Source organism: Oryza brachyantha, chromosome 10 (assembly GCF_000231095.2).
Source record: "Oryza brachyantha chromosome 10, ObraRS2, whole genome shotgun sequence".
NCBI classification, from domain to species: domain Eukaryota; kingdom Viridiplantae; phylum Streptophyta; class Magnoliopsida; order Poales; family Poaceae; genus Oryza; species Oryza brachyantha.
The window spans coordinates 13921230-13945239 of record NC_023172.2 but is presented as its reverse complement, the minus strand read 5'-3'; the positions used below and the strand labels follow the sequence as shown (position 1 = coordinate 13945239).

At 43.2% G+C, this 24010-nt stretch overlaps 5 protein-coding genes across 6 annotated transcripts; 3 read left to right on the top strand and 2 right to left on the bottom strand.

Annotated features, from left to right (window-relative positions):
* The first annotated feature begins 1312 nt into the window (after nucleotides 1–1312).
* LOC102718116 (zinc finger HIT domain-containing protein 2) lies at nucleotides 1313–5667 on the top strand. Of its 2 annotated transcripts, none has more exons than XM_015841705.2 (5): nucleotides 1313–1496; nucleotides 1608–1680; nucleotides 2779–2926; nucleotides 3935–3976; nucleotides 4576–5667. In XM_015841705.2, the coding sequence occupies exons 1-5, from the start codon at nucleotides 1402–1404 to the stop codon at nucleotides 5451–5453; spliced, it is 1236 nt and encodes a 411-aa protein (XP_015697191.1). In that variant the 5' UTR covers nucleotides 1313–1401; the 3' UTR covers nucleotides 5454–5667. The 2 variants fall into 2 exon arrangements, with proteins under 2 accessions (XP_015697191.1, XP_006662519.1); XM_006662456.3 differs by having other exon boundaries at nucleotides 2779–2935.
* Nucleotides 5668–6768: 1101 nt separating this feature from the next.
* LOC102704452 (plant UBX domain-containing protein 10) lies at nucleotides 6769–11444 on the top strand. The gene is made up of 4 exons (XM_006661901.3): nucleotides 6769–7729; nucleotides 9774–9944; nucleotides 10369–10572; nucleotides 11047–11444. The coding sequence occupies exons 1-4, from the start codon at nucleotides 6947–6949 to the stop codon at nucleotides 11275–11277; spliced, it is 1389 nt and encodes a 462-aa protein (XP_006661964.1). The 5' UTR covers nucleotides 6769–6946; the 3' UTR covers nucleotides 11278–11444.
* A 2930-nt stretch (nucleotides 11445–14374) lies between these two features.
* Nucleotides 14375–15722, bottom strand: LOC102717834. Its single transcript, XM_040528493.1, has 2 exons — nucleotides 14641–15722; nucleotides 14375–14550 (listed from the first exon to the last, which is right to left on the bottom strand). The coding sequence occupies exons 1-2, from the start codon at nucleotides 15720–15722 to the stop codon at nucleotides 14436–14438; spliced, it is 1197 nt and encodes a 398-aa protein (XP_040384427.1). The 3' UTR covers nucleotides 14375–14435.
* Nucleotides 15723–19964: 4242 nt separating this feature from the next.
* LOC102717558 lies at nucleotides 19965–21230 on the bottom strand. Its single transcript, XM_040528026.1, has one exon. The coding sequence runs from the start codon at nucleotides 21228–21230 to the stop codon at nucleotides 19965–19967; it is 1266 nt and encodes a 421-aa protein (XP_040383960.1).
* A 1761-nt stretch (nucleotides 21231–22991) lies between these two features.
* On the top strand, nucleotides 22992–23897 carry LOC121055574 (mitochondrial import inner membrane translocase subunit TIM23-2-like). The gene has a single exon (XM_040528381.1). It carries the CDS (start codon nucleotides 23120–23122, stop codon nucleotides 23717–23719), a length of 600 nt encoding a protein of 199 aa, XP_040384315.1. The 5' UTR covers nucleotides 22992–23119; the 3' UTR covers nucleotides 23720–23897.
* Nucleotides 23898–24010: the final 113 nt, after the last annotated feature.

Below are 24010 nucleotides of genomic sequence, written 5' to 3'. Positions count from 1 at the left end.
AGGAATCAAACAATGATGGTTATGAACTTTTCTCTGTTTTCAATTACTATAGAATTCCAGTGGACCTGGCATTTCATTACTACATTTTTTTCTCTATTTCCACGTTTTCACAATCCTATGTTTCAAATGCACTCTAAAAGCAGATCCATAGCTTTAAAATCTATATTTTATGGGTGGGATTGTCGATTGCATATTGCATAGAAAGTCCTAAAAAGATCTTACTAAGTTCCTAAGAATAATAAATATTTCAGCCATTTGGTTAGCTTACCCGCAAGTTATAGAATATAGTATAAAAAAGATTCAATCACAACGACATATATTTGCAAATTTCTTTTGCACGTGCAGTTTTTCCCTAAGCACTAATAATAGACATTGACAAATGACAATTGAGTGTCCAAATTTTTTTCCAGCTGGCGTTCTCATGTGTCACTTCACACAATTAATCAAAGATTGACAATTGACACTACTCTCTAGTGCTGATCTTTGCGAGGGTTGTTACTGAATTTTCTTGCTACAAAACATGGACTTCCGCGTCTTCAGCTCAGAGCTGAAGAAGCTCCTGTTTGCAATGTCAGGGCATTTAACTTTTTGTCACTCTTAAAAATGGACGATAATAGATTTGTCACTTTGTTGTTTATAACAGATAGGTCTTTATGTGTCTATGACATGTGGGTCATGTTTGTCATATGATAAATCTGTTATGACCAAATATAAAATATGGCAAAAAGTTAATTGTTCTTTTTTTCTCCCCCCAAAAGCTACAGTTTGCAATGTCTTTGGGCCAAAGCATGACCTATGCATAGCCTTCTAGAGAGAGATTGAGAGAGAGAGAGAGAATTTTTCCGTATCAGTGTTGAATCATTACTGCACGATTTATACACATCATTACTTTGGTTCTACGTTTGTTTGTTCTGTGTCTGAAAGCGTCTGTGCCGGACTGTCTGCGGTTGCATCTTGCATGCAGAATGGCCTGACATATTGCCCCGGCCACCAACTTAAAACATGAGCAAAAATTTGCGTACTATCTGAAAGATGAGGATTTGAACAATCTCTTGTTAATGTCTACGAAATTTATGCGTTTCAGATGGTAAACTAGGTGTGATCTGAATCTCTATGGAGGCCGAAATGAAATTTGCAGTTTCGCAGTTGATGGGCTCAACTTGAGAAATCGGATCATGTAGGCCCATGAAACCGTCGGTTTCTAAAGTGGGCTTTTCGTTTGGCCCATGGGCTTTTCGTTGAGAAGTGTGGCCTATGGGCATTGGGCTTAGGCCCACCTCCCCACTTCTTCTGCCGGCGTCGAGAAGGCTCCGCGGCCGCCGCGCCGACCGCCGGGGACGCTCGGGCTCCGCTCGCCGGCGCATCGGGGGAAGGGAGCGAGAAGCGTGCACGGCGCCGGCGATGGAGAGGGAGAGGGACGTCGTGGTCTCTGAGGAAGCGGCGGCGGCCGCCGCCTCCTCCTCCTCGTTCGCGGAAACCAGGGTCATCTGCCGCGTGTGAGCATCGCCTTTCCTCCTTCCCGGCCTTCCTAGCCCCAGCTCGGGGTGGGTGGTGGCGCGACGTGGCTTGCTCATGCTTACACTCGCGCCTGTGGTTGGTGGTTGCAGGTGCCAGAAGCAGTTCGCGCAGTACACTTGCCCCCGCTGCAACGCTCGCTACTGCTCGCTTCCGTGCTACAAGGTGCGCGCAACTTCCTCTCGCTTCTTCTGCTCGCACGCTGCGTGGTTCGTGACCTCGAGGCTTGCTGCTTATAGAGCAGCTCCTGGGAGGTTTCATGCTCGTTTTGGTTCGGTGTACTGGGTGCTGATGCACACAAAGTGTTTGTAGAATTGCTGCACTGAGGCTGTATGCTTTTGGAAGATAATAGCCATTAGTTTCTGTGCTAAAAATCTGCTCGTCTGATACGTGACCGTGTCCAGTTACTTTGCAGTCACAGTCACATGGTGCATATTTGCTGCCAATTAGGCCGCAGAAGTTCTCATTGTGCTGTCCAATGTAGTTTCATGAAAAGGGTTGCATTACTAACTGGCTGGATACTGTGCTAAACTTAGAAATCTCATCTATCATACGGGACAGAAAATGAATTAAAAGTGCATCTGTCCGTTTTCCAACCACATAGGCTCAGGTTATTCTAGTTCACAAGTAAGCTTGCCGTTGGAATTTTAACATTTCAAGTTGCTCTAAGGTGTTAACTTTCTGAAGAGGCTGGAATTTTTGTCACATTAATTTATGTACTACATACAACAAACTGCAAGCTTGAGTGAGCCTGTATGCCTGTGATTGATACTGTCAAATAATTGTTGAAAGGAAATATCCTGTCAAATAATTTAAGGGGTCTGCGTATATGGGTGCAATATACTGTTGTAGTGTTGTATTCACTTCTAACTCATGGAATTTACCATTTATGTTACTTAACTAGTGTGAGATAACCTTGTTTCTGTTTTGTTCATTGCTTCTACTTAAAAATGGAGTTGTCTCTCCTCTAATCCCCTCGCACACAGCACACCCTCCTGCAGGAAAAAGAAACAGAATTGCCCCAGCAAGAAAAAGTGATTGGTTAAGAAAAAAAAAGGGGACCATGTACTTTATGTTACATCCACACCACTTAGTTCATTCCCAGTGGTAAAGGCCGGTTGTAATGTACGGGCTTATTACTAATATTAAGGAATTTGTGTGTCTGTTAATGTATGCATTTATATCTCAATGAAGAATGATGGTTGCATTGTTGCACCTTTTGCTTTTGTAACCTATAATGTTTTGTTAATTTTTGCTCTGTAGGGGCACAGTGTTCAGTGCACTGAATCCTTCATGCGTGAGAATGTTATGGATGAGCTTAAGCAAATGCAACCTGAAGATGAATCAAAGAAGAAGATGATGGACATACTCAAAAGGTTCCACTTGGAAGAAGAAGAAATGGAGTCAGAAGGTGAAGATGGTATGGTTGATGTGCCAGTTATCCGACTTATGTTTTGTACTCTATTAATCATTAGCTATTCTTTTATCTAAAATTCTAAATATAAATGGCTGAGGATTCATCACTGGCGATGAGGTTGTTGCAAGTGCTCAAATTTTCTTATCGCTGCAATGCATCTGCCTCACTCTTATTGAAACCTTTATTTCTGTCAAGCTTGAATTATTGCTTGTGTTTTACCTTTTTATATTCTGCTTACATGAAGCATTAGTGTTTAAAGTTCTATGGTCAATAGAAGTTTTAGTTACAATCTCTTAGTTTGTTAGCTATAGAAACATATTATTGTATTTTTTTCTATTTGCCAGCCGTTTTTCTGTCAAAACTGGTAAATGTAGAAAAATCATATCCTAGTTTGTCAGCACTAGAAATAAGACGCCTGACTGGTTTCTGTTTACCTATTTATCATCTAAATGGTTCTGAGTGTTATCTACTCTAGATGATAATTTCTCTAACACAGACAATATGTGACGGTATAGTATCTGGTCAGTGCTTATTACTAGGTGTGCAAGTTGCCATGACTGTTACGTCATCTCTATTTACATTAAATGAGATGGTTGGACCGATGTTCCAGAGACACGCAAGGACATGATTAGAAGGTAGTCCATAATTACTGTTTGCACCTTCCAGTTAGATGGTTCTGACTTCTGAGTACTAAAATATTATGGACAAAGTTTAATACTGAAGCAAATTTACCTCCTACCATTAGGAAGGACGATCCCGTTACTAACCATGTGATCATGTGGATTGCATATTTTTTTGCAGTAGCTCGTATGGTCAAAATCTTTGTTTGGTGCATCTAACAGATTATGGTTTTATTTTATTTTATTTTTGATGGCCAACCTGTTGTAAATCAGCTGCGATGATTATGCTAAACTATCTTTTATATTGTTGAGTGGTACATGTATGACATTTTGATATGTGAGGATTTTTCTTTTGACATGTCAAACATATTTTGTCCTGCAGATTCAATTCTGTCAGAGGAACTTATTCAAAAAGTTATGTCTGGTATGTGTTTACTTCTCATTCCTTCCTAATGTGATTAAACAGTAGCTTTTTGTAGTCCTGTGATATTCTTATTTCGTATTTATGGAAGCCTGCGTTTTCTTAAAAAGTTCACACTAACCAATCATTCCTTAAACATCCTGCGTCAACTAAATTTTGTTTGCAATCTAGTGTAAGAAAAGAGAGAACTGATTTAAGATAGACACATACCTTTTGATGGAATTGATAGTTAGACTTACCCATGTAATTTTCATATGAGAATTATGTTCAGTACTCCTTTCCATTGAAAGGTTGTGGATCCAACAAAATGCATCTATAGTATAAGGATAAGTTAGTCAATCAAATGCTGGCAAGCTGTCATGTTTGTCATTCTTGCATGTACTTCTGATTATTGTACTATTTTAATGTTGAGTTATTACTTTATTTTCTTGAAATACAATATTCAAGTTCTATTAATATGGCTCGCTTTTCAATTTACATGTTGGATGATGAAATGGCCTTTGTCATTTTAGACTGGAATTCTAACCCAGGAAATATTGTCATGTTCTTCATGGTTTCTGTTGAGCTCTTGCTATATGAATACATGTCTGTTCTTCAAACAGGAGATGAGATCAAGCTTGAAGACCTCTCTGATGATGAGATCAGAAGATTTCGTCAAGCTCTAGCTTCAGGTGAACTCAGCAAGATGATCGAGCCATGGACACCATGGTGGAGAGATCCTTCTGCTAGATCGATATCCCTCAGCCCAGATGGAAGCCAGCTTATCAGACATGTGAGTGTGGAAGACACTGCTATGTCAGATCCAACGGCTGACCCAGAGCCTAGCATCAGTGAAATCCCAGAAGGTCCAGAATCTCCTCTCCCATCACTCAAACAGCTGACCAGATCGGAACCATCTCCGCTGCTTGCTGTTCACTTGATTGATATATTGTACAGTTACTGCTTCACCCTTCGCCTGTACAATGGCGATTGGAGCTCTGACCCTTTTGGTGCCTCTACGGTCGCATTGTCTGTGTCAAAAGTCATGGGGGAGGATGCTAAACCTGAAACAGTATCTGAAGCACTCACGGCATGCATAGAGGAGACATGCTCACCAGCTTACAGGCATACCGGAGGTTTCAGGTTTGCTACTGGTCTCGTGGACGATGTCCTCAGCCTTCTCTCCTTAGGAGGCAATGCGCTTGTTTGCGCACTCTGCGACTTCCGCAGGCTCATTCACACTGGTGAGAGGATGCTCAAGGCAGAGAAATTGGGCAAGACGGAGAGAGCTCGCAGCACCCAAAGGCTTCGTGGTGCTGATAGGAAGTTGTACTTCATGACATGCTGGGTCCATGAGCAACCAAAGGAGGCATGGCCATCTTTAGCTCGCCTTGTTGAGGTGCAGAAAGCATCTTTAGAGGAGTTGAACAGCAGCAGCAAATTGCAAACGGCTAGTAGAAAGAAGGACGCACAATCCAAGGTTCTTATTGAGGAGGTTTGAGCGTATTAATGTATTGCTGGAAGTGACACATGATCTTCATACCCTATCAGCTGCACCCTATAATCTTTGTTGTAAAGAACTTTGGATGTACTGTAATTTCCTACGAGTTTCTAATGAGTATTCTGATCTCTTAAAGAAAATCTGTATGCAATTCTGAAATCCTCGATTCCTCATGTGAAATCCAAATGGTTAAATCATCTTTGTGCCTATTTTACCGGTGAAATGTCTGTTTCTGTTCTCCTACTGGCAGAATAAACCATGCTAATCTGGAAAGTACTCTCCTTGATGAGTGCAGTTGCAATCCTTGTTAGAAGTAATGATCTTTTTTTTCCCCTAAAAGGGGACAATAAGTTTTTCTTTCTTCTGAAAAGAACAATCTAGAAGAGGCACATTCTAGTTCTAGTCCCCACAGTTTGCACATTTCGTGACACTTGTGACCGCTGCTGGCTAATGTTGATTGGTAAGCTTCAACCGGCTCCAATCGACGTCAGCACGAAACCGTATACAAGAATACGTACAAAAACTTCTGTTCGGTACATACAACCGTACAAGTCATCGGTTCCCGTCATTTTGCTTATCGTTTTAATAAGCTAAAAGATTTATTAAGAATAAAATAATTTATAGGCAAAACATTACATATATTACAATTTAAGAAAATAAACTATGATTAAAAAACACAAAATTAGCTTCAATTAAGTTTAAAATTTAACTAGGTAGCCAAGTTTAAAAGGGCAAATTTAAAGCATCACAATTATAATTTTATTCACTGATTCTACAAGTAAACTTCTGTAAACCTGCTTTCAATAATGTTAACTTTTTGACATACATTTGACCATTCGTTCGACTTAAGAATCTTGTGTATATATACGAAAATATAAGTTAGTCTTAAAATATATTATATTTAGTAATAAAATATATACGAATTTTCAAATAATATAAATGGAAACGGCGCCATACGCTCGCCATACGCTTAAAATATGAACGAAGTATAAAGGTACAACTATAAATTTGATACTGGTTTAAAATATTATTGGAAAACTGACACTAAAAAATTACAAAAATGCCTTTAGAACCGTCATTCGAATGGCATCCGAAAAAACAAGTAACAAATTTGCAGATACCCAAGTATTAGGGCCTTTTCAGAATAAAAAATTTTACAGGATTTTCAGACAAAACAGTTTAATTTCTTTAATTTTTCTTCAAAATTCGTTGGAAACGAAGAGGCCCCAGAACTACTCACCAGGAAAGAACGTACTGTATTTGTATAGCAAAGGCTTCCTTTCGATGCGTTGCGTCTCGTGGTTTTTATCGCATTCCCATCCGTCGAGACTCGAAAGAGGGGAAGATCAGACGTCACCACTAAGACTCGTCTTCCTCCCTCTTCTCCTCGGTCGATTCGCTCCCCCCGATTAACTCCGCGTGCTAACCACCACCACCACCGCCGCCGCTCCCCCCAAACCCTAGCTTCCCCCTCGGCCTCGCCGCCGGCCGCGATGGCGGAGACCGTCGACGACAAGGTCAGCTACTTCCAGGCGGTCACCGGCATCTCCGACCACGACCTCTGCACCGAGATCCTCGCCGCGCACAACTGGGACCTCCAGCTCGCCGTCTCCTCCATCACCGCCAACCCGTCCTCCCCTCCCGCCGACCCCGCGGCGGCCCACTCCGCGCCGTCGGCACCGAGGGAGGCGGATTTGGCCGCGGCGCCGCCTCATCCGCAGCAGCAGCAGCCGGGGATCGCGTGGAAGCTGGTGACGCTGCCCTTCTATGTGGTCTCTGGTGGGGTTGGGCTCATCGCCGGGTCGATCCGCCTGGGTGCCTGGGTCGCCGGAGGGGTGCTGTCCCGCTCCCTCTCCCTCCTCGGCGTCGCGCAGGGGAGCGGCGGCGGCGGCGGCGACCGGCTCCTCGAGCTGCCCCCGTCGGCTGCCGAGGCGGTTGACTTCCTGGCGGAGTTCGAGCTCGAGTTTGGCGCCAGCCGTGGCCCGCGCTTCGTCGCCGAGGGCTTCGCGGATGCATTGCAGCGTGCGCAGCGCGAGTACAAGCTTCTCTTCGTGTACCTTCACTCTCCTGATCACCCGGATACCCCAGCTTTCTGCGGCGGTTGCCTCTGCTCTGAGCCAGTGGCGGCCTTCATTGATGAGAACTTTGTTGCGTGGGGTGGTAGTATCAGAAGGACCGAAGGGTTCAAGATGAGCAACAGCCTGAATGCATCAAGGTTCCCCTTCTGTGCGGTGGTCATGGCATCTACGAACCAGAGAATTGTGTTGTTGCGGCAGGTATGGTGTTGATCCCTGTCACTTATTATGTATGCGAAATATATTGGAATTGATATCTAAGATTAACTGCCGTGCCCTGTAGTTTCTAGGGTTGCTGACTATGGATTATCACACTGACAATACTGTACTTTAGGCATTTGTATGAAACGTTAAAATTGCTGTAGTTTAGGTCAGCAGTGCTTTTCATTAATAGATCAACTTGTTAGGGACCATTGGTTACAAAGTTCTCATCCATATTGATTACAATGTTTTGATTGGTTAAGACATGCCATTCTGTGGTTGAGAATATTGGGATGGAGTTGCAAGAGTTAGCCATTATTATGAATACAGACTCACTGCCACTTATAGTAGGATTATCTCGCCCTATCTTTAATACAATTGCTTTCTACAACTTAGTTGGTGCAGCTCATTATTTTGGAAGTGTTTATGTTGTCATAATTTAAAATCCGTTTGGAGGATTTGATATATTTGTCATATGCTTTCTTAAATTAGACGTTGTCATACATTCTTTGAGTGGTTCGTTTCATGAATTAGAGTTTTGTGACTTTGGATCTGATTTTGTTTTAGCTCCTATTCATTTTCTTGGTCAGGATGAGTTATATATGAGAGTTTTAGAGGGGGGTTGTTTTTTTGTTTATCTGTATACTCAAATTCCTAGGTCGCATAAACTGTTGATGTGATTAAATTGGTGAGAGTTAGACCTTCAAAATTTCAAAACGCAAATTCCCCACTTTAATCATCCCCGACCACCAACTACCATGTGCAAAACATGATGTAGGACACTGTCATTTACATCATCCTTGTTAATTGCACTAGCTTGAATTTTGTGTGATACACATATATTTCAGCAACTACTTCTGAAGATACTAGAAATTTTGTGATATTGCCTATTAACATTCTTTTGCTGGGATGGCAGAAGGAGACCACCCAATTTCATTAAGAACAGAATGCACAAATACAGAGGCCAAACATGGAACCCCCCCCCCCCCCCCCCCCCCCCCCCCCCCCGTCTCGAGAGGGGAGTAGGGAGAGGAGCTGTTTAGGAACAGTGGTTTAAAACAGAAACAAATACAGGGTCTTTCTGCCTATTCCTTCTGGGACTCTGAAGAAATGCGCTGTGGTCCAAACTGTGCCACTTACTGAGAAGGATACAAGGATGAATTATCTTTGCCCCTCAAGTACCCTAGAAAACTAAGTTAACATATATCCCAAACTGGAGTTTATCTGAACTGAACTTGTGAAGGGTGATCTGGGGGAAAAGACTGTTCTACTTATGAGCAATCCACTTGGCCTATTTGCACGCAATCTATTACCGTTGTCTTTTTTTAGACTTTTGTGGTACTTTGATGTAATCACCTTTATCGTTTCGTAAATTGTACACATTCACGAAACATTCCTGTAGATAAAATTTCAGAGTACTATTACAGCAGTATCAAATGTTGTTTGCTGACTTCTTCATCGTATTAATACTAGCAGATGATATGATTTTTCTAGATGGCTAAATTGATAGGTGAGAGTAAAATATTAGGTTTTGTTCACATGGTTCAAGCAGATAATTGATGGGTTCAGGACTTCAGGCTATTTATCAAATATATGCATTGAAATTAAAACTTGCTGTAATTGCTTTTTTGTCTGATAACCCTTTTTTATTTGATCTCTTGTGGTCCATAGATTTCTATATCAATAGTTAATTATGCAGTAATATAATTGTCCAGCTCCTTAATGCGGTGTTTCTTTGTGCTCACAAGTCACAACTCACAAGTAATCCTACTGGTTGTTAGCATCACTCATTAGTATTTGAATGCTATTGTGAGGACTAACATTATGTTCTTGAAAATGTTTTATTCTAGATTGAAACTGCACAAAACACCTCTTTTCTGTCCCATCATATGTGCATCATGTGCAATAGTAGCCCTGGGGCTAAAGTCAGTTAATATGTTCCACATCGTTTTGTTCATTGATTGCTTTCTTTAACTATTTGCTATTACTGGATACAATACAATCAATCAATATTGCTCATGCATTTTCATTTTATGTTCCAAAGATTGAGGGGCCCAAATCACCTGAAGAGATGATAACGACTCTTCAAGGGGTGGTTGAAGAGTGTAGTGCATCACTCGTTGCTGCAAGGATTGAAGCTGAAGAGAGGCTAAATAATCAACGGTTACGTGAGGAACAAGATGCTGCTTATAGAGCTGCACTAGAAGCTGATCAGGTATGCTAAACTTTTTAGGCCATGTCCATTCTTATATTATTGATGCAATGATGCTTCATAGTTCAAGAGTGTGCATTGGTATGGGTTCATCAATAGGGTCTGGGGTGGTTACGTGGCAATGGAGGACTGATTTATCTATGTCTATTACAGCTTGTTTTCAGTTTCTTCAGCTAAGGGTATTGTACCTTTCTAAGGACAATATTTGTGCATGGTAATGGATACCCTAACTAATACATTAGTTACTAAATTGATTAAAGTGGATCATAGAACCGTGCAGATAATTTTTCTGCCACCATTTGAAATGTTTTTATGATAGCAGTAACTTATCATGCAATTCCCCCATTTTTTTGTAAAATACATTTACCATGCTAAGGGAAACCCAATTTAGTTGTTACTAATGGCTGTTAATGTTGTTTTTGATCAGGCCAGGGAACGCCAACGGAGAGAGGAACAGGAAAAGCGTGAAAGAGAGGCTGCAGAGGCTGAGAGAAAGCGCAAAGAAGAAGAGGAGGCTCAAGAAAGGGCTGCCCAAGAAGCCGCTGAAAAGGAAGCTGCTCTTGCAAGGAGGAGACAAGAGAAGGCCATGGCTCTTGGAGCTGAACCTGAGAAAGGGCCTGATGTTACTCGGGTATGTTTACATTATTTTTGTCCATCTTCCTTAACAACCTTTTCCAATTCTTATGCTAGGATAATGTGCTTACGAGTTACAACTACATTTATAGTCTTTGGAAAGTTGGACCATATTTCTACTCGTTATGATTCAGAAAGCTTGAGTAATCTTCTTCATTTCTGTGGAGCTGCATGATAGCTTTGAAAGCTATACATCATGACTAAAATTTTGATATATGTATCTATAGACACCAGGGATTCTACACACAGGAGGTTTGTTTAGTAGTAGTAATATTTTTAGATGTCACCACAGATCTTTCTAAGCTGCAGGCGATTTCCACTCTGTGCAAATCATCATGCATTCTACGCATTGGAGGTTTGTTTAGGAGTATATTTTAGATGTCACCACCATCCACATCTTTCTAAACTACTAGTGATTTGCACTCTGCAAATTCTTTGGAACTAATAAATGACCATGCTAATGATTTTGCAGGTTCTTATACGCTTTCCAACAGGAGAGCGCAAAGAAAGGAGATTCCACAGTTCTACCACAATCACTTCACTGTATGACTATGTTGATTCTTTGGATTGCTTGAAAGCAGAAAAGTACAGCCTTGTTTCGAATTTCCCGAGGGTAACGTACGGTCCAGAAAAACACTCCCAAACACTGGAGGAAGCAGGTTTGCATCCGCAGGCGAGCTTGTTTATTGAGATAGAACAATGAGGTGTTAAGTTTGTACAAGTTCTGAACGGGAACCTGCAGGTATAGGTGCTCCTTTTACATTTTATTTAACAACAGTCAAGACCTTAATGTATGACATTATACTGAGAAATGTCTTCGATGCAAATGTTTCTTTTGTCTTCTCATTCATTCAATAAATTCACCTTCACTCTAACTGACTTCAGCAATATTTTATATATGTTTCTGCCCTTAAATTTCGTTTATTTTTAAACGTAAATCTGTGGCGAGAAGTGAGATCTTGCAGCAGGCAGGATGATAAAGCGTCGAAATTCGTCACATATTAGTGAGTTTTTTTTGTCGTCTCATTTTTGCGTGATTTCAAGGAAGATGTGCGAAACATTCACACCGGTTTATGCGAGATATATACTCAAGAGACCAGCGGTAAATATATGGCTGACTACAATTAATTTCTAAAATACTCGATATTTAAAGAGAAGCCAAAAACAAATGTAACAACATTAATTTCTAATTATATACTGTGGGGAACAAATATGTACTGTGGGCAACTTTGTTCCATCCCATGTCACATGTCAGTGAGAGTTTGACTGTCATTGTCAATGTCTTCAATTATAGTACGCTTATTAACGTAAGAAATTTGAAGTCTTTTAAGCCACATATTCACGTCGCAGAAAAATGGAACATTCAGTTTCACAAGGTAGGCTCGCTGTGCTTAAATTAGTTTCAAGCTCACTGCGGCACAGAATAGGGTGTCCTAAGGCATCACGAAGGAAACACAAGATGGTTGCAATTTTCTCCAATGCACAGCATTACTAAAGGAATTTCATAAAGAAATTCCTGCAATCTAAACGGTTAGTCTGAGAATTCCATACATAAATTCCCACATCCAAACACTTGTTGTCAAAGGTGAGCTTCATTTCTGATTAAGGGCTTTCTAAGACAAAACCAGGTCTATGGCATCCACTTTGTTGTGTCTTCCTTGAGCTCCTCCGGGTATGGAATTTCTTCCAAAACACCTGATCCCACATGCAACACGGATATCCAATACATAGCCACTTCAGATGGCTGGTTTTTTGTGTTGAGATTGCAGACGACAATTTTGCCCAGATGTCAATGTTTCATTCAGCACTAAGTTTTTATCTTTGGAACGGGGGTATTACTACATCTACGAGTGTTATGGATATGCCAAATGCCCAAATGACTATTTCTTCACACACCATGCTTTTCTTATCTAGATTTACAGACTTGGCAGATATTAGGTGGTCACCATTGTGATTCTCAGCAGTTCTAGTTGTTCGCCAGGAATACATAGTAATATTGACCTTACAGTACAGTTGTACATGTGCATGCCACTTGCAGTTGTATCTAACAATTCCAGTATAAGATATGAGATTCTGAATTTGATGCAATACATGTGAGTTGCTGATCAATATATAAAACTGAAAACATGGGGCGTATGTGTTAATTATTTTCATCAGTGTGACGTTGATTATTGTGATCCTGCAAGCAACAATGTTCGTGAATTCAAATGCTTCAGCTGGTTGGATTTTGATATAATTCTTTTTCCCCCTGTTCTCAGACCAGGACACTTTAGGAACATCCGTCTCATGAAGATGATGAGGGATTGAGATTCAGATATAATTGCGAGATAATTGTCTGAATTTTTCATGTCATGTATCTGAATTCAGAACCATAATTTTGAACATTTGCCAGATTATTTTCTGAATTTATCCTGTGATGTCAAACGGGATTTTTCTTTATTTTGTGATAACATGTACATTCAGACTAATGGTACATGTTGTTTTGGTATTTCGAGAAGGTCGGAGATATCCCTACTACTTCTGACTGATTGTGATGCTTGAGTTTATTTCTTCACAACGTTAGTTTCGGATAATGCTATTTTGTTCTGTAATTTGGTAAAAAAATTTTGGTGTAAACTGATAATAGCCCAATATTCTCTCTTTTAGGGCCCCTGAAAGAATCACGTGAATGAAAAAAACGAAGAAATAGAAAAAAACATAGGATTCTGACAGTAATGTAAGTGTAAAACATATAATTGAAAAACACAGGAAAAACGTAAGAATAACAGTTTAATTGGATCACAGAAAAAAAAACAGGAATTTAAGGGGAGATAAAGACTCAAAAGGATTGTTTTTTTCATGAGGTTCTACCTCTTATTAAATTTTCTTCAAAATTTGTATGGAAAAAGTCATTCCATAGGAATTTTATATGATTTCATAGGGGAAAAATTACTATAAGAATAAAATCCTCTAAAATTTCTATGAATTTCCTTTGAATTAAATGGGGCCTTAGATTTTAAGGTAAGAATTCAGTTTCTCTGATTCTTTTCTGTTCAGTGTGAAGTCTGAGTATTTAGCGTACTGTCTCGCTGCTGTACCACCAATAAGCTGAATAATTTGCAAATCATTGTTCTGTTCTTCATTTGAAAATCATTTAAGAAACCATGTTGTCCAATAGTCTGAATAATTGCGTACTGTCTCGCTGCTGTTCATAGAAAGGTTACTGCTTTCAGATTTGATACTGCTTTTCTGGTAGTATTCAGGTCGCAGAATCAGTTGGAGGAGAATTTTATTCAGATTTTGTCAATTTGGGACATAGGATTTGTTGGGGACATACCTGGATATATTCAGGGGATTTGTTTCATATTAGTTCATACAGGAAAGAAGAAGATCATGCAAAAAAAACCATTTTAGAATAAAAGACTTATTGTCTATATTCATATGAATACTAATAGATTTAGACATATATACAGCTAATATACGTGGAGCAATAGATAAATCTCGACAAAGCTAAAAGGTCTTACAATATGAAACCGATGGAGGACATTTTTAGTGAATAATTAATTAAGTGTTAGCTATTCTAAACTTGAAAAATATAATTCAACTTTTACCAATTGTAACAAAAAAAACAAAATAAAACTAGTATGTGAACATTCACATTTAAAATTGTTATTTTTGTTGCACCTATAAAAGTTAAATTTGAACATGCATGTGCATGTTTATAAATTGATACACCTCAAATTAATATATCTTATCAAAATTGTTTCATTTTTTTATAATTATTTAGGTGACATAAAAAAATATACAACGTTGCGATAAAAATACTTTTCCTTTCTAGCAATGATAAATGATGTTATAGAGAAGCTGAAGTCTTGATGTCCTCTAGTACGTGGGGAAGAACCAACCACGGCGAGCCCAACCTGCCGACGGGCCACCTCGCCGGCCGTCGTCCGGGTAGATGGTCTCATCCCGGCGAGCCCACTTGTTCGATATCATGTCCAAGTCGTCGGTGCAGGTGGCCGCCGCCGGCGCCGCCTCCTCCTCCGGCTCCCGCTCTCTGTCCGGGCTCATGTCGTCGGTGCTGGTGGCCTCCTCCTCGGACTCCCACCGTCTCTCCGGCCTCAAGTCCACCACCCTGACGCGACCGTCGGGGTGGCCCTGCTGGTCGACGAGGTAGGCGCAGCTGGGCCGGCACGCCGGGAACTCCGCCGGCGAGAGCGCGAACGCGCGGTTCCGCCCCAGGAACAGGGCGTGAGAGCGGAGCTCCTCCTCCCGCACCAGCCGCACCGCGCCTCCGTCCAGCCACTCCACCCTGAGCACCTCGACCACGCGCCCGTGGCCACCGGTGCTTTCGCTGTTACCGTCATGGTCGCCGCCGTCGCCGTCGTTGTCCAAGATTGTGGAGTTCCCGGAGCTGTACTCCAAGTTGTCGTGCACCGACACGAGCAGCAGCTCGCCGTCGCACTGGACAAGGTGGGTCTCGACGACGACTCCCCTGCCGGTGACGTTCTCGCCGTCGATATGCTCGAGCGGTATGACCGCGGGGATGGCCGACTCGACGTCGCAGACGCAGAGCTGCGACTTGAAGGCGACGTAGAACCGCCCCTTGTAGTGCTCGACGCCGGCGTAGCCGGCCGCGTTGAACCGGAGCGGCGTCCACGCGCCGGTAGCGGAGCTGTAGTACGCGAGGCAGTTGGTCGGGAACCCGACGGCCACGACGGCCCACTCGTCGGCGGTGTCCGGGTCATCCGACAGCACGACGGTGGCCACGTCATGCCACTTCTTGAAGAACCCGATCGGGGGCAGCCGGATGCGCCGGCCGGTGACGGGGTTGACGAGCGCGACCGCCTTGGGGGCCGCCATAGGGTCGGAGAGCGCGAGGTACCCATGCGACGACGACGACAGGTACTCGAATCCGGTCGGCACGGCGGCGGCGAACGGGACGAGGCCGCCGCCGCCGCCGCGGGGGGAGAGCCAGAACGACGACATGGCAGCGCCGCGGCCGAACCGGTCGGTGCGTGAGCCGACGAGCCAGGGGCGCGGGCGCCACGACGCGGCCGCGGCGCCCCACCCGGCGCACACGGCGCCGAAGCGGACGCGGTCGCCGTCGCAGGGGAGGCGGACGAACACGGCGAACAGGAGACCCGCCGGGAGCGACGACCAATCCATGCTCGCACCGCCGCTGCACATGGCACGGCGTGTCGGCTGATCAAGCGGTGATGAGGCGATCGACACCGCGACGCCATGGCGCGTCCTAATGTAAGCAAGGAATTCGACGAGTGCGGACGGACTCACCGAGCAGGTGGTGGCGGTGGGTGGAGTGTACTACTTTTTTGTTTTTTGGGTGGTAGTTCGTTGACTGCTTACCGCGTTGCACATCTTTCTTTTTCGCTTCTTTGTATTTTTAAAATTTAAAATTTAACTTTAAATATGACTTTCTCTATGAAAATGTCAAACAAACATGCCCCTTGGCGATCTCCTAACTCCGTCCCATAATAATCTCATTTTTTATTTTTTCGTGTCCAACGTTTGACCATTCGTCTTATTTGAAAAAAATTATATAAAAACTTAAAAAATTAGTCACGTATAAAATACTATTCATATTTTATCATCTAGTAACAATAAAAATATTAATCGTAAAAAAATTTAAATAAGACGAATGGTTAAATGTTGAACATGGAAAAACGAAAACTGAGATTATCATGAGACGGAGGTAGTATTCATTTTGCAGCGAAATTTCAGGGAATGTTGCGAGCTTACGGCCTTACGGGCTTCATACCTTTTGATTCTTTTGTGATGCAGCAGGGACGCGTTTGTTCTAAATAAAATAGCTATTATAAAATTAGATAATTTTTTTTTATCTTAATCTAACAAAAGCAACCAGCTCAGGCATGTTCTCGGTAATTGCAAGGTTGTTGTTGGCGTCAACTCAGAGTTGTTAACGTTTCACGTTGAGGTCCGAATCTAGCACCAAGGCTTGACTGGGGCTCGAGCCTCCGCTACTCATATTAAAATTAAAGCTTTAGGAGCCCCTACTAGATATTTGGATTTAGAGCGGATGGCATGCCAACGCGCGCGTTCATCCGTCAACGAGCTGTGTCTGCTTAAGATTCGAAAAAGACATCCAGTAAAAAGCTCGTTGGTAAGAATAAAAGACACAAACTATATTTTTGGTTTCTAGATTCTAGTTTATTTTCTAGATTTTATAATGGTATTTGCCAGTTAAGGTTTTTTGAGCGATCCGTCTAATCCTACCTATTAATTATGGAGATTTATTTTATTCAATAAAAATAGAAATAATTAGCTTACCTTAATCATTCATCATTCACGTTGTTTACCAAAAACACGTCTAGCACGCATGCAAGCTTTTAAACTATAAGAAATTTTAAATTGCTAGCTTGAATATTACCAACAAATATGTTTGACAATACTATATCTATGGCATGAACTATCCAGTTTGGAGAAAAAACAAATAATTGGATTCCTATGGATTAATTCCTATGAGAGTCGTTCGGTTTGTAGTAATAAAGTATAGAAAAACTAAAGGAAAATTTTCTTTTCTACAAGTTGTAAACAGAAACGTAGAAAAATTTCCATCTACTCAAACTAAAAATTCCTCTACTCAAGCTAAAAATTCCTATTGATTGACGTGGGCATGTATTTCTATTCGTCTTTTTTTTTTCTATTCTTATAGTTGAAATTACTCCAAACCGAATATGACCTAAAAATAAGGAAGAGTTATTTACTCCTTTATTATAATACAATAAATTGCATTAATTGATCCAAAATGATAATAAATAGTATATTTTACGGTCTTACCACAAGAATATAATGGTAATACTGATATTAACCACTGAATCTATATACAAGAAAAGGTTCACCACAAACTTGGTGCACCTTACAAGATTTATTTTCAAAATCTAAGTGATACATGTATGAAATATCAATAACAATCGGAGATTTTATAAGAATCTGCAGTTTGCAGGTGCTCTCATAAATAGTGTCCTAGCTAGCCCCTAGCACCGTTTCTCATGACGGACGGGACGAATCAAGAATGGCCATCAGCGTTATACGGTAGACGACTTGCCAATTTGCCATCTCTGACTTTTGTTTCTCGCAATTTCTGTTCAGGCGATCTATAACAATATACGACGCTCTCTCCGTTTCATAATATAAGATTTATCTAAATTTATATAAATGATAACGAATAATCTAGACAATATATAAATCATTTGTATTTATTAATAGATGTATCAAGACAAATCTAGAAAGTCGTAATATGTGTATATGACTTCACACTACAAAGGTTACTTAATAATCCGTCGGAATGTCACGATCCCATGTCTGGTAAAACGAGATCAATATATTGGTTAGTGATTACTAAAATTACCCACATTGCAGTTGGAGCTGCAAAGCAGCCACCCAAGACAACCCGCTCATACTTTGGCAGATTTTCCTTCGTTTGGCTAGCTGTTGAAATCAAAATCCACCCAAGCAATTTTCTCAAACACGGAAATGCAATGCAACATCCAACATAGGTCTTTAAGGCAAAACCAGTTGGTGGATGATAGATAAAGTATTGATGGATGATGGATAGAAATGAGTTTATGACGATTTTTTACCGAAGAAAAAGAAAATATATTACACAATCAGGGAATTCTTTGTGAGATAAGACTAAAAGTCTGAAACTTTTAGTCGGCCAGAATTCTGAAAGAATCTTAGAATGGGTACTACTAGCTAATAAAGCATGGCTAATACTATTATGCCTTTGGATTTTCCTATTTCCAGTTATGGGTCCTAGGCTCTCTGGCTATGTAAACGAGCTAGAGCCTAAAGGAGAGGGCTCCCATCGTTTCACTTTTTGGACGAATAAGCGAAAACATGTTTTTTTTAAACAAAAAATAATTTGCAAGTAAAACTTATGGGTGCTGTAGGCTCCTAAACTCGAGGAGGATCGGGGGTGTGGTACGGTAGTAGGAAAAAATTATCATGGTGAACTCACATGTGACAGTTGAGGTGGATGTAAGTGATGGAATAGAGAATCATAGCAGATCAAGAAATGGAATTTACAAATATTTTCCTATAGACACTACGTATGGGCGTATAGACACATAGACATATATATAGAAAAGTTATGCATCGATATAAAGCTATATAAATAAGTATTAATTACATGAGGTGCGGGTGCGCTATCTTGGTGGAGGGGTATGGGATTATTCGCCTAGGCAACAGCTTAGCTGAATGTGTGGCAACTCACAGTGCTTGAAGTATACCGAAATGTTTGGCCACATACACCGTGGTTGCAATCTAGTTAAAACCAGCCAAATGAGTTTATAACATTTCTTCAAAGAAAAAGGAAAATATATTACTCAATCAGGGAATCCTTTGTGAGAGAAAACTAAAACTTTTAGTCAGCCAGAATTCCGAAAGGAATTCCGAAAGAACTCTGAATAGACACTACTAGCTAATAAAGCATGACTAATACTATTATGCCTTTGGATTTCCCTATTTCTAGTTATGGGTCCTATGCTCCCTGGCTATGTAAGCGAGCTAGAGCTTATAGAGTAGAAGAGTTACACCACCACTGCACAGTTCTGTACAATCATTTAACGACACAAATATATTAGAAAGTTGATTTTTAAAAAGTTCTATAAGAAATGATGATTAATAATTTATTTTAAATGTACCTTTTAAAAGCTTGAAAAACATGCTCATGATCATGCGTGCTCTATTATATAACTTAAAAAAAACAATATGATTTGCTTGTTTATGGGTGTTGTACGCTGCTAAACTCAAGGAGGATCAGGGGTGCTGTAGTAGGAAAATTTTATCACGGCGAATCTATACGCGACAGTCGAGGTAGTTGTAGGTGATGGAATACAGAATCATAGCAGATCAAGAAGGAAATTTACAAATATGTCCCTATAGACGTTACATATGGACGTATGAACATAGAGACGTATATATAGAGATAAGTTGCACGGGGTTATAAAATTATATAAATAGGCATTAATTACATGAGGTGCGGGTATGCTGTCTTGGTGGAGGGGTATGTGATTATTTGTCTAGGGTTTGTGTGTGCGCGAATGGATCGATGGGTCTAGGTTATTAGACCTTCATCTAATGAGGTAAAATATCACTGCAAAAAAGAAAACTAAATGAAGAAGCATAGACAAAATCTTAGCCGAATGTTTGGCAACTCACGGTGCTTGAAGTATACCCAAATGTTTGGCCACATACATAATGCTTGCAATCTAGTTAAACCCAGCCAAATGTTTTTGGCAACTTACAACAATGCAATGTTTTGCAATCTGATTAAACTCAAAAAGTTCAAGACGAATTTGGTATATGGTATGAAAACTTAATGGCACATCAAACAAAGCCTCTTGGATCTTAATGGCCGGATCTTACCTAGTATTTGGGGAAGACCCAGCCACGGCGAGCCCAGGCTGCCGACGGCGACCCTCCCGCGCCGTCGTCGGGGAAGATGTCCTCATCAGGGAAAGCCCACTCGGTCGAGTCGTCGTTGAAGTTGAGCACCCTGACGAGCCCGCCAGGGTGGCCCTGCATCTCCACGGCGTAGATGCAGTTGGCCCGGCACGCCGGGAACTCCTCCGGCGAGAGCGCGAAGGCATGGTTCCGCCCCACGAAGAGGGCGTGGGAGCCGAGATCCTGCACCCGCACCAGCCGCACCGCGCCACCCTCCAGCCACTGCACCCGGTGCACGTCCACCCAGCGCTCGTCGTCGCTGTGGCGGGCCTTGCGGCCGAAGTTGCCCAGGACGCCCTCCGAGTTCGCCGTGTTGTACGCCACCTCGTCGTGCATCGACACCACCAGCAGCTCGCCGTCGCACTCCACGAGGTGGGTCTCGACGATGCGCTTGCTCGGCGGATCCTCGTCGCGCAAGCCGCTGCCGCCGTTGTTCCGGCATCCGCTTTCCGAGCTGTGGTCGTCGTCGTTGCCGGCTTGTAGCTCGAGCGGGATGACGGCGGGTGCACCGCCGTCGAGCTCGAGGACGCAGAGCTGCGACTTGAAGGCCACGTAGAACCGCCTCCTGAAGTGCTCGACGCCGGCGTAGCCGGCGAAGCTGAAGCTGAGGGGCGTCCACTCACCGGTGGCGGAGCTGTACCACGCGAGGGAGTTCGCCGGGAAGCCGACGGCCACGGCGGACCACTCCTCCGCCGTGTCCGGATCATCCGACAGCACGATGGTGGCCACGTCGTGCCACCGCTTGAAGAACCCGATGGGCGGCAGCCGGATCCGGCGTCCGGTGACGGGGTTGAAGAGGGTGATCGCCCTAGGGCTATCCAAAGGGTTCCAGAGCGCGAGGTAGCCACGGGAGGACGACAGGTACTCAGATCCGGCGGGCACGTCGACGTCGAACGGCGCGAGGCCACGCTCCCCCTGAGAGAGCCAGAACGACGACACGGTGGCGGCGCTCAGGCCGGACCAGTCGTCGGCGCGGGATCCGACGAGCCAGGGGCGCGACGGCCACGCGGTGGCGGCGGCCCCCCACCCCTTGCAGACGGCGCCGAAGCGGGCGCGCTCGCGGTCCCCGGCGAGGCGCATGAGCACGGAGCGCAGAAGATCCACCTGGAGCGACGACCAGTCGCTTCTCCCGGCGCCGGCGCCGACCGCCACCACGGCGCGGCGGGGGCGGAGAGCACGCGACACCATGGCTCCGCTCCGCTCCTCTCGATTATTTTTTTCCCCCAACTCGACTGAACTGAAGCAAAGAATGAGATGAAAGCGACGGGTGGCTATATATAGCTGGGGGCCCAGCCGTGGCTGGAGTGACGACCACTGGCTGGTTGAGTGACGTCACTGGGGTCGACCACTGGCTGGGTCTCCTGAGACGCTGATGGTCAAGCCTTTGTGACCTTTTCTTTTTGTTGGTATGCTATGGGGGTGTATGCGGCATTCATTGTTGGAGATTGGGAGGTAGAGATTGTGATGGTGTGCACTCGTTAGGCCAGGTTGATATGTAACAATCTTGTTGTATCCTTTTTCTAATTTTAAAGTTATAGATATTAGAGTGAAAATGGATGCCTTGATATGTTTTTATTTATCAATAAGCTAGGTATCACTAATGATAGAAGAAATTTAGTATCTTTCTAGTGGTATGAATCCATCTCCGAGTAGCACAAGCAAGGCCTACCAACTTTCGCAATCGACGTGCACATGAACACCAAGTGTCGTGGTCTACCAACACCCCTTTTCCACTCTATTACCCCTTTTGAGCGCCTTTTTTAAAAATTCTCTCTTCTCTTCACCATGCACGTGAGATTACACCATTTACCCCTCTATCTTAAATTTGAGGTCATGGCGTTGTCGCAACCATCCTCTAAGTTTGGAGGAATATTCTCCTACCCCGTATCAGCTCATCCCCTATCCTAATATGACCATGTGTATGCGGTCTTTAATGACACATTCACACATCTAAAGAATAATTTGGGCGAAACGTACTATAACTAGCAACGTGACTCTTTTGATATACACCCTCAAGCCCAAGAGGTTGTGGTAGGGATGCCGAGCCCAAGGTCTATCATTATCCATAAATATGACTTTATTATAGTTTAACAGTCATCAGATACAAGGGAGTGAAGCATAAATCTCCCCATGCATTCAAAGGTGTTCGGTCATCTATAAAATTTTTAGTTTGACAATATCTAGAAAATCCCTTTGTAAAAAACATGCACGACTTTTATATTTCCAGTAAGGTCTAAAGTTCTTGCTAAGTTGAGAGTGTGCACGACTTAAGCTTATCTCTTAACACCTAACATTCCAACGGTAGAACTCAGTATACTTCAAGATGGTAATTTTGGTAATTGTTCATTGAACAATTTTAGTTACAATTTCATTAATACCTATGTGTCCATATTTTATAAATTTCATAGTTTGAACGGGACCAAAATTAATACCTATGTGTCCATATTACTGCTATGAATTAAGCTGGACCTTTGTTGATTAATTTACTGGGTGTGGAAATAGCGAAACTCAGAGCCAAAATTGTCCTCTTCCACTGTTAGATTATATTTAGCTTGAGTCTATGATAGTGGCCATTTAAAATTTTTGGTAGGGTGAAAAACAAAACATATTTCAAACATAGTTTTCAACAATTTTTTGTTTACCTATTTATGTTTATTATCAGTTAAAATTTACACCAAACCAAACAAGTATTCCTCAATTCTACCCTATCAAACTTTGATACATGTCAAGTTTAGCACTAGTAAAATTTTGACAGAGCTTCATCAATCTAGAAAGGTCCTTATATGTATTTAGGGGCATATTCCTTTATGTTCTTTAGTCCCCAACAAGCATATAAAAAAAATGCCTGGAAAGAGTGAACAAAGATACCCTTTCAGCCAAAGCTAGAGTGTTCCAGATTCTGCAAGTAAATATCAGACACTGCAGGGACCTCGTCGCGAAAGGCGGCAAACCGCAAACCTACCAAAAAAGGAGGAAAAAAAAGGCAGCTCTTTTTCCTTCCTCCTCTGCCTCTCCTCTCCGCGCGTCTCGCCGCCGCCGGCCACAACCCCCCAAACCCTACCCCTACCACCGCCGCCATGGCCGACCCGCGGCTGTTCTCGTCGGGATCCGACCCCTCCGGCGACCGCTACGGCGCCTCCTCCGCCCCAAGCCGCCGGAAGTACAACCCCTACCAGGACCTCAACACCCCCTACAGCTACCAGACCCTCTACGACCTTCCCACCTCGCCGGAGTTCCTCTTCCAGGAGGAGTCCGCGGCGCAGCGCCGCTCCTGGGGCGAGAACCTCACCTACTACACGGGCGTGGGCTACCTCTCCGGCGCCGTCGGCGGCGCCGCCCTCGGCCTGCGCGACGCCGCCGCCGGCGCGGAGCCCGGGGAGACCGCCAAGATCCGCGCCAACCGCGTCCTCAACTCCTGCGGCAGCTCCGGCCGCCGCGCCGGCAACAGGCTGGGTGTCATCGGGCTGATGTACGCCGGGATGGAGAGCGCCCTGGTCGCCGCCCGCGACCGCGACGACTGGATCAACAGCGTCGCCGCGGGGCTCGGCACCGGGGCGCTCTTCCGCGCCGCCAACGGCCCGCGGTCCGCCGCCGTCGCTGGCGCCATCGGCGGGGTCCTCGCCGGCGCCGCCATGGCCGGCAAGCAGCTCGCCAAGCGATACGTGCCTGCCATATGAAAGCCTCGCCGCGGTTTCTCTTGTTCACTCGGATCAAAGGATCGAATCAATCCGTCGAAAAAAAAAATCTCTCTTTGTTTGTTACGAGTTGTCTGTATGATTTGAATGGGAAATTTTGATCAGTCTTGCGATGTATTAGTAACATCATGTTTAATGTATGATTGCATACATGTTGCTGGTGTTGCTGAGCAATGAGAGATGGTTTAAGAGTTTGTGGCAATTCGAGATATGAAAATGAGTCATATTTAAGGCCTAATGCAGATTTGTTTCCCTTCTAAATTCTAATGTGAA

Coding starts and splice junctions, on each gene's coding strand:
- LOC102718116 (XM_006662456.3), top strand. CDS start 1,402: ATGGAGAGGGAGAGGGACGTCGTGGTCTCTGAGGAAGCGGCGGCGGCC. Junction 1,497..1,607: donor ACCAGGGTCATCTGCCGCGT/GTGAGCATCGCC, acceptor TGGTGGTTGCAG/GTGCCAGAAGCAGTTCGCGC. Junction 1,681..2,778: donor GCTCGCTTCCGTGCTACAAG/GTGCGCGCAACT, acceptor TTTGCTCTGTAG/GGGCACAGTGTTCAGTGCAC.
- LOC102704452 (XM_006661901.3), top strand. CDS start 6,947: ATGGCGGAGACCGTCGACGACAAGGTCAGCTACTTCCAGGCGGTCACC. Junction 9,945..10,368: donor CTGCACTAGAAGCTGATCAG/GTATGCTAAACT, acceptor GTTTTTGATCAG/GCCAGGGAACGCCAACGGAG. Junction 10,573..11,046: donor AAGGGCCTGATGTTACTCGG/GTATGTTTACAT, acceptor ATGATTTTGCAG/GTTCTTATACGCTTTCCAAC.
- LOC102717834 (XM_040528493.1), bottom strand. CDS start 15,722: ATGGATTGGTCGTCGCTCCCGGCGGGTCTCCTGTTCGCCGTGTTCGTC. Junction 14,551..14,640: donor TGGGAGTCCGAGGAGGAGGC/CACCAGCACCGA, acceptor CGACGACTTGGA/CATGATATCGAACAAGTGGG.
- LOC102717558 (XM_040528026.1), bottom strand. CDS start 21,230: ATGGTGTCGCGTGCTCTCCGCCCCCGCCGCGCCGTGGTGGCGGTCGGC.
- LOC121055574 (XM_040528381.1), top strand. CDS start 23,120: ATGGCCGACCCGCGGCTGTTCTCGTCGGGATCCGACCCCTCCGGCGAC.